This window comes from Protobothrops mucrosquamatus, unplaced genomic scaffold (genome assembly GCF_001527695.2).
Source record: "Protobothrops mucrosquamatus isolate PMUCROS unplaced genomic scaffold, P.Mucros_1.0 scaffold76, whole genome shotgun sequence".
Classification (NCBI taxonomy): domain Eukaryota; kingdom Metazoa; phylum Chordata; class Lepidosauria; order Squamata; family Viperidae; genus Protobothrops; species Protobothrops mucrosquamatus.
The window spans coordinates 1,247,924-1,256,832 of record NW_015386453.1 but is presented as its reverse complement, the minus strand read 5'-3'; the positions used below and the strand labels follow the sequence as shown (position 1 = coordinate 1,256,832).

Below are 8,909 nucleotides of genomic sequence, written 5' to 3'. Positions count from 1 at the left end.
AATAATAAAGTTGGAAGGGACCTTGGAGGTCATCGAGTCCAACCCCCTGCCCAGGCAGGAACCCTACACCATTTCAGACAAATGGCTGTCCAGTCTCTTCTTAAAAACTTCCAGTGTTGGAGCATTCACCGCTTCTGGAGGCAGGTTGTTCCACTGGTTAATTGTTCTAACTGTCAGGAAGTTTCTCCTTAGTTCTAAGTTGCTTCTCTCCTTGATCAGTTTCCGCCCGTTGCTTCTTGCCCTGCCTTCAGGCGCCTTGGAGAATAGGCTGCCTCCAGCTACAATAGGCGTTACCCCTGCTTTTAAGACTACACTCTTTGTGATAAGAAGCAATTCCTTTATCAGGGCAGTGCTTTCCAGCAAGTTGCTCCATATCAGACCTTTTCTCACTTGTGCTGATCACTTTGTTTCATTTCAGCGCAAGGTACCCGAAGAGCCACAGCTCAACTCTGTTCACCTAGAGACCAGGCCGCCAGAAGGGACACACCGGGAAAGGTGTGGCTGCTGATAAGCACTAATGCAGATGGGAGGATTTATTTTTCACTACAGATCTTTGACACGATGCAATGAACAAGAACAGGAAGTTAGCCCATTGGGCAGTAACAAGAGTCTGCCAACCCTGCAGCCTGTCACTTTGGTAGCTGGATCCTGTGATAAGATTTGTGGCCTTCTGGAAGGGAGATCCTTGTAACTGAAGAACCTAGATTGGGTGTTGGATAGTCTTCATCCAAACATATGGAAATAAATCTCAATCTGAGACTTTTCAGTGACAGAAAACAGGCATTATCTAGTCCTTTCATAAAGAAAAAAGGCTATAGAAAATTTGACCACAAACACTCTGAAGGGAGAAGATGAGGGAAAGAGCTCTTTTCCCAAACATCAAGTCTTGTTTCCAAAAAAAAGTCTTTAATTGTTCAAAATAGCACAAAAACGACAGATACGCAGCACTAAGGGGAGTGGGGGGGGGGGTCAGGGTGGATAGCCAGGGTAAACTCCTATGAGGGCTGTTCCTGTCTCAGTGGAAAATAAATCAGGTCAAATATAGGAAGGACAGAAGGAATCTTAGGGACTGAACAGGAAAGTGGGACACAGCGAAATATACTATAATACAAAAGACCAGGGTACTGAGCAAGGGAGGGAGAGGTTTGCTCATGGGGATATTTTCTGAGGGCTAGTTTGTCTACCAATCTCAACACAGCAAACAGTGCGCCTGGGGGGAGCATTTCATTCGTGTTCCATAGAGATCCCCCAACTCTACAAAGCCCTGTTGCTTTCCCCACCTCCCCTATGTGGAATGTCCCAAGACAACCAATAGGGGAAAAGGGGAGGGGGGCATATATTTCTATAGAGAGAGAAACCTAAACTCCTACCCCGTACAGTGGAGAGTTGTATGTCAACCATCAAGAATATTGCCCTCCAGCCTTGCTCTGACCCAAAAGCCTGGTGGATCAGCTACATTCTCCCTCCCAAATCATTTTATCCTAAAAAAAGGTTTTATACAAAACAATGGAGAGGAATGGCAAGACAATCTGCCTATAGCATGCCACCTTGTGGCCTGGAGGCAGGAAGAGCAAAGAGAGAAAACAAACCCAGGTTGTGCTGCTAAGGAGGGGCTGTTCCATGTACAGGGGGAAAAAGGGGTGGATTCAAGCCACAAACATCCTGCGCTGAGCATTAGAACAGCTGCTGTAGCATGAGCCCCTTCCCTCCAATGTTCAAAGTAGCTGCATCTGTGGCCAACCATGTCACATCTTCTCAATCCCCACTAGCAAGGACTTCTCTCCATTACCAAACGCAGACACTAAAAACTAAACTGAGGAAGAGGGTCTGTACAGAGGCAAGAACCGGAGGCAGGGAGATCAAGTCTCCTACCCCCAACACACAGGATTCAGGGGAATACAAAAGAACTTCATTCCTGTAACTGCAACTTGTAAAAAAACCCAACAGCCCCCCTCCCCCCCATAACAAGTTTTCCCTCAAGCCCACCCCAAACATCAATGTCCATGTCACTGGGGCAGTAAGCAGAGGGTGAGGGAGGAATTCCATTCCTTCTTCCCTCTTCCTAGGCTGGGGTATGGCACAGTGATGGCCCTGCTTGGGGGTCCCTCACATGAGCCTCAGCGTCTCTTCTCCCCCACCCCCCCCCCACCCCAACAGTTCATCCCAAGGTGTATGAAATGTGCTTTTGGCAGTTCCATCTTCGCCATACACGGGGTGACTGGCTGGCTGGGGGAGTTCAGGCAGAGGCTGTGGAGCAGGCAGGAAGAGGGGACGGCTGGTGACTCCCTTCACTGCCCATCTGCTTTGGGCTTCTTTGGAGCACTTTTCCTGGAAGATGAAAAAGAACAATAAGGTCCAACTTCCTGCTTGGCCATGAATGCGATGCTCTTCTTGCCCGGAGTACTGACAGAATTCAAATTTTCATTCCCTGGAATTGTCCACTCCCATCAGTACTAGCAAGCAACCAACTTTTTAATCCTCATCCCACCTTTTTTATATACAACTCAAAGTGGTGAATATATCTAATGCTCCTTCCTCCTCCTATTTCACCCATAATAACCACCTTGTGAGATAGCCTGGGCTGAGAGAGTGACTAGCCCAGTGGTGGCGAACCTATGGCATGCGTGCCAGAGGCGGCACTCAGAGCCCTCTCTGTGGGCACGCACGCCATGCCCTGGAGATGGCAACCATCCCTCTTCAACCAGCTGCCCGCTAACTTGCCGAGGTCCCATATGGCTGGATGTATCCCAGCACCCATGCGCTCTCTGGCCTCTGTGTTCAGGGGGCTGATGGTGTCAGGCAGTAGCCGTCCCGGCCCCTGCCTTGCCTTGCCCTGTGACAATGGCACCCCCACCCTGGCTCGCCTCACCCCACAGGACAAACCTCCTGCCCATCGTCCCACCTGCCAGAAACCCCCTTGATCTCCCCCAACCCTGCCTGGCCCCCACAGGTGTCACTCCCCACGAGCAACATTGAGGTGACCACGCCCACTTTGGCCACACCCACCCAATCTGCCACGACTGCCACAGCCACGCCCACCTGGCACCCGGTGATAAATAAGTGGGTTTTGGGTTGCAGTTTGGGCACTCGGTCTCTAAAAGGTTCGCCATCACTGGACTAGCCCAAAGTCATCCAGTCAGCTTTCATGCATAAAGGTGGCCTAGAATTCAGTCTTCTGGCTTCTAGGCTAGTACCTTAAATACTACATCAAACTGCCTCTTGGCTTCACACAGCTGAGTTCCACAGCTGTAACTTTAGCAATACTTCTGTAGAGAATTTGCTGCAGCATCCTTGATTTGCTAGGCTGCTTATAGGAGAAATTCTATTCTGGCTGGAAGTCCCTGTCCCACTCTACATAGACAACAAAGTAACTTAACCCTTTATTCAATCTAGGGCTGACCCAAGATATTCTGATGAACACAAAGAAAAATTCATGAGGTATTTTTTCTCCCAAAATGACTGGGGATATACACAGATTTCCTTCCATAACCCTCCACAACTCCACAAAGGAAACACGAAGGCTGAAATAATTGCTTGCTCCGCCAATCAATACTCACAGATCAGAAGATGAAAGCGGCCGCTTGTTAGTTGGTTTTGTCATAGATCCATCTTTACTGGATTCTGTAAAGACAAAAGTGTATTACACACACTGAAGGGAAAGATAAAACATTGCCTGAATCAAGGTGAATCATTATAGGAATGTGAAATATATATCCTTTATTCCTTTATCAATCATAAGGGATAAAACAAGAAATAAAATACAATCAAATGCTGATGTGAAAAAAAATGAGTAATTTTATTCTGACATTCAGTCCTTTAGTGATATTATTACAATTTGGCTTGCTGAGCTTGTCTCTACTATTAAACTCAGTAATCCTATCGCCAAGCCATTTATACTGTAGCTGGGGCTGAAAAAACATTTTCACTCTAGATGGTGAGATTCACATATTAGGAAATCCAGACATACATATTCCCGACTAGGAACTTGATAGAAATATCTCACAAATCCATCAATTCTTATTGACTAAATTCAATAAAATAAAAATCTAGAACTCTGAATGAGACCTTCCTATTTACGTATACCCCCCCTCCTACTAACAGAAACATCAACACAAATATCCAACCTGGATCTGAGAGGCAGCATGGCAGATTTTCTTCAGTTGCAAACCAAGGCTGAAGATGGGAAAGTGAATGGTGTGCAGCTATTTATAAGAGTCAGAGACCTGATAGCAGCTCCTCATCTTGTTGAAGGTTTAATTTAAAGAACGTCTTCCCACTCATATGTGGCCTGAAGCTACATTCCTCCCTCCAACGTCTCATCACAGCCGCCACTCACCTTGAAGCCACCGAACTTGTGTGGCAGGACCATAGCCCTTCTCGTTGCGGGCAGCAATGCGGAAAATAATGGCAGGCTTTGTGGTGTAGTCTATATGGGCATTGGAGAGACTAGCAGACTGGACCAGGCACGAAGGACTGGGCCCACAGTAAACCCGCATGAAGGCCAGCTGGGCAGGTGCTGCGGTCTTAGGTTCACCCGCCTGGGGACTCTGGATGGCTAGGTACACCGAGTATTCTGTGATTTTTCCAGAGGTGACTGAAGGTGGTTCCCAAGTCAGGTGGGCTCCGTCTGGACTCTGTGTTAGAAACACGCAAGAAGAGCTTGAAAACCAGGACAGCCAAAAGGCATTACAGCAAGAGTGGGAGACAACAGATGCAACAAACATTATTCAATTACCCCAACTCAAAAAGGGAGATGAATTAACAGGACTTTAAAACAGAAAAAGCTCTTACCTTACTGATTTTAATGGCACAAGGTGCTCCAGGAAAACCAGGCAAACAGGTCTTGAATGCTGAGATTTCACTGAAAGGGCCTCGTCCGCAGGCATTAATTCCTGCTACTCGGAACTTATAAGCAGTACCAGGCTGCAGCTCCTGCTTCTTGAATTGAGAATAATCAGGAGTGGTTCCTGAATCATCCTGCAGAGGACAGAAGAGAGTGGAAATAAGACATCACAATTATCTTGATATTATGGGAATGGATAAGAAGATACATGGCAGAAAAAATTTGGACCTTTAAGGTGAAATTAAGGTGATTATAGTATATTTTTCCACTCACATCTGTAGCAGGTGCATCATCAGGCGGCAGGAAGTAGTGTGTCACCACCATGTTGGTTGCCTTGACAATACCCACATCAAACCATTGATTTTCCTTCTTCACAATCACTTTTGGAAGCTGTGTGGGAGGCTCTGGTTTCTAGCAAAGAATGGATAATTCAAGATAAACTTTGGAAAACTTGTAAACTCATTCCATAAATTCCTACCAATATTTTTTTCTTACCACTGGAGCTGGTTCAATCCCATTAGCAACTTCTGTCAGGGCAGCTGCTGCCTGCAATTTTGCTGGGCTGGCTACTACCACAGGCTGTGGGGCCACAAATGTATTTGAAGGAGCAAGACCTAGATGAGGGGAATAATTTCAATAACTTTCATTAGATCCCTGATCCCCAAAGACATTGGTCCATATCCAAAACTGGAAAAGGAAATATAGGCAACAGAACCAAGTCCTGATTTAACTAAAAGGCCCACCTTAGATAGATTTCCCAAGGTGCCTTGACAGGACTGGAACATAAAATTATCTCATGATCAAACAGGAGCAGGGGACTCTCCCTTTCACTATTGGCTGAAAAAGCACCATTGTAAGTAACCTTCTTACCACTGAGCTGTGCCACCTCTACTTACAAGTGGAAACAAGCTTTTAAAAGCCACTGCCAATGTAATGGCAGTCATCTTTGCCTCACTTACTCTCTGTGGGAGTGGGAGGTAACAGCCCAACCGTGCTGGTCACTGCACTAGCCAACTCATTGAGGCCATTGCTCTCACTGGCAGGATCGTTGAGGCTATCAGCAGGAGCCAGGGCTTCTGTAGGCAAGTGGGCAGGCAGTTGATGCTGAGGGGGCTGCTGTTGCTGTTGCTGCTGCTGCTGTTGCTGCTGCTGAACTGCAGCTGCTGCTGCTGCCGCTGCTGCCTGAGCCTCCTGAAGCTGCTGTTGTTGCTGCTGCACCAAGGCTGCCAAGTCTTGCTGAGTAAGCACAATGGGGATCGCGGTGGGCTGTCCTTCAGGGCCCTCTGAACTCAGGTGGCCTAGTTCAGCCTGTGTTGCTGCTGCTTCCGAAGTATCCATGGCTTCTCCAGGACCTGTTCAAAAAAGAAAAGGGCTAATTCAGGCATGTCCAACCCACAGCATGTATGCGGCCCTACTATATATATATGTTGTAGGTCTGCATTATTAGCTGTCCAAGGCCACATACAGGCTGTGGGTTATATATAAAATATAATAAAATAAAGTTGATTATGTATATATATAATCTATAGTGCCGTGTTTCCCCAAAAATAAGACCCGGTCTTACTTTTTTGACTCCAAGAGGCACTAGGTCTTATTTTGGGGGGATGTCTTAAACGCTTACCTCAGGACCACCACGGCCAGGACTCCCATGTTCTGACACCTGTTGTACCGCTGCCCAACTTCTGCGGCTGCTCAGCCGCTCGGACGCCACATGGCGCCGCCCGACTTCTTCTGCAGCTGCTCATAGCCACTCGTGGCAGGATGCCACGTGGCACTGCCCAACTTCTTCTGCAGGCACTCACAGCACTCATGTCAGAACACCATGTGGTACTGCCCAACTTCTGTTGCTGCTCACAGCCGCTCGGGCAGGATGCCAGCAACTGGAAGTGAGCCAGTGGCCACGCAGGTTCCTGCTGGATGGAGCTGCTGGTGCCGCTGCTGCAAGGCGAGGCAGATGTTGGGGCATGGAAGGCCTGGCTGCGGGGTCCCTGTGGTAGGCAGGTGCGGGGTGCGTGGGGCACCTCCACCCCCCTCACCCCAGCTTGATTTTTACGTGTGCACCTCGCCCCACCTCTTACAATCAGACAGTGGGACTGAGTGGGCGGGGTCTTAACTAAGGTTTATTTTGGGGAAGGGCTTATATTAGGCGCACGTGTAAAAATCAAGCTAGGGCTTATTTTCGGGATAGTTCTTATTTTCGGGAAAACACAGTATATATTTGATATGCAGCCCAGGATAATTTCTCGTCACTCAATGCAGCCCAGGCAAGCCAAAAGGTTAGACTCTTATGGGCTAAATGTTTACCTAAGATCCAAGAAAATTAGCAAGATCTTTCACCAAGGACAGACCTGGCCAGCTCATGTAGCGTGAGCGGAGAAGATTCCAGAGAGGAAAATGGAGGGTTACAAGTACTCACCCATTACAGCCTGCTGGGCTGCTTGCAAGACCGCCTGGATGGCCAGCGCTTGTGCCTCTTCAGTGGCAGCAGCTTGAGCAGCAGCCTCTGCAGCAGCCGTTACGGCTAGTTCCTCAGGAGTCAATCCAGTCACCATCAGAGTGGTGGTGCCTGCCTGGCTCTCTGCCATTAGTTCCTGAGGCAATGCTAACTGCTCCACCTCTGAGGATGGTGGAGCTGCAGGTGTGGCCTGGGGCAGCACCACCATAGCCACAGGTTCTTGGGCGGGGGGTGCTGGTGTGGGTGGTGTCTCTTCAGTAGGAGGGACAAGTTCTGGATGGGGAGCAGTTTCACCCAGAGGACCTTCAGTTGGCGGAGTGCCAGTTGAGGCAATTGAGGCAACCTGTGCTTGTCCCTGAGGTTCAGGGGTTGCAACTGCTCTCTGCATCTCTATGGAGGGCTGCAGTGGCTCAGAGGGTGCCGGAAGGGAATCTGTGCTGGTGGTATCAGGAGCCTCAGCAGGTGGAACTGCCTCGTCTGCAGGGACATCAGCAAGCGTGGAGATGTTCTGCAACAGGAAGGATGGATAGAAAGATAAGAGTGTGTGAATGCTGGACCAGGCAGCACTGAGTCTGCCTTGAACACTTTTTATACAAACACAAGGACCTAGGACAGTGATGGAGAACCTTTTAGAGACCGAGTGACCAAAGTGCAACCCAAAACCCACTTATGTATTGTCGGGTGCCGGGTGGGCGTGGCCTATTGGGTGAGTGTGTCCAATTGGGTGGGCGTGGCTGCGGTGGTAACTGTAGACTGAGTGGGACTAAAAACTTCAATCAATTCCAACTTTGCGAGATCTTTTTTTTTCCCGCGAGAAGTTGAAATTGATTGAACCTTTTTTTTTTTGCACACGGCGGCGGAGGCCTAAAGCGAAAAGGTTTTATAAAACCCAGCTGAAGGCCTAGGACTGGGGCGATGGCGCGCGTGCCCACAGAGAGGGCCCTGCGTGCCACCTGTGGCACGCGTGCCATAGCTTCGCCACCATGGACCTAGGAGCACCTCCATTGGATCAGATTAAAGGCCCAGTTAAACAAGTATTACTCCTCCTTAAATCATTTCACTGTTGTAGTTAGTACCTCTTTTACCTCATTCTGCTCTTTTTCTTTGCCATTATCCTCTTTTCCCAAGGAATGCTATTTCTTCTTTGAGGATTCTTAGAGATATACTTTGGGAAGAGATATTACAGTGAGCCAAGTTAAACTCAATTTTGGGGGATGGATATGTGCACACATATTTGTGGAAATGTCTATGGAGATTCTCAGTCATCCAGGTCATAATTGTCCCAAAGATGCTTTTTCAAGAGGCAACTGGATTTTCTTGTTTTTCTTTGAAGACATTTCGCTTCTCATACAAGAAGCTTCTTCAGCTCTGACTGGATGGTGGGGAATGGAAGGATTTATACTCCTTGCAGACAGCGGGTCATTTGCATTCTTTTAAAGAGTGGTTGAGGCCACCTGGAGGTTTATCTGTGTTGTCACCTGAGTCTGCAAGGAGTATAAATCCTGCCATTCCCCACCATCCAGTCAGAGCTGAAGAAGGTTCTTGGATGAGAAGTGAAACGTCTTCAAAGAAAAACAAGGAATCTCAGCTGCCTCGTGAAAAAACAGCTTT

At 48.1% G+C, this 8,909-nt stretch overlaps 2 protein-coding genes across 2 annotated transcripts in view; one reads left to right on the top strand and one right to left on the bottom strand.

Annotated features, from left to right (window-relative positions):
* The window catches only part of LOC107284235 (ras-related protein Rab-7a), a 10,649-nt gene extending 9,866 nt beyond the window's left edge, over positions 1–783 (top strand). The window contains exon 6 of the mRNA XM_015812262.1: positions 419–783. Within this exon, the coding sequence (XP_015667748.1) occupies positions 419–508 (90 nt within the window). The 3' untranslated portion in view covers positions 509–783. The remainder of the gene's footprint in view (positions 1–418) is intronic.
* Positions 784–2,152: 1,369 nt separating this feature from the next.
* HCFC1 (host cell factor C1) overlaps positions 2,153–8,909 on the bottom strand; it is a 25,925-nt gene continuing 19,168 nt past the window's right edge. Inside the window, exons 19-26 of the mRNA XM_029283397.1 lie at positions 7,260–7,806; positions 5,803–6,195; positions 5,339–5,457; positions 5,117–5,254; positions 4,792–4,977; positions 4,337–4,634; positions 3,558–3,621; positions 2,153–2,328 (exon numbers count right to left, since the gene is read on the bottom strand). Of these exons, the coding sequence (XP_029139230.1) occupies positions 2,289–2,328; positions 3,558–3,621; positions 4,337–4,634; positions 4,792–4,977; positions 5,117–5,254; positions 5,339–5,457; positions 5,803–6,195; positions 7,260–7,806 (1,785 nt within the window). The 3' untranslated portion in view covers positions 2,153–2,288. The remainder of the gene's footprint in view (positions 2,329–3,557; positions 3,622–4,336; positions 4,635–4,791; positions 4,978–5,116; positions 5,255–5,338; positions 5,458–5,802; positions 6,196–7,259; positions 7,807–8,909) is intronic.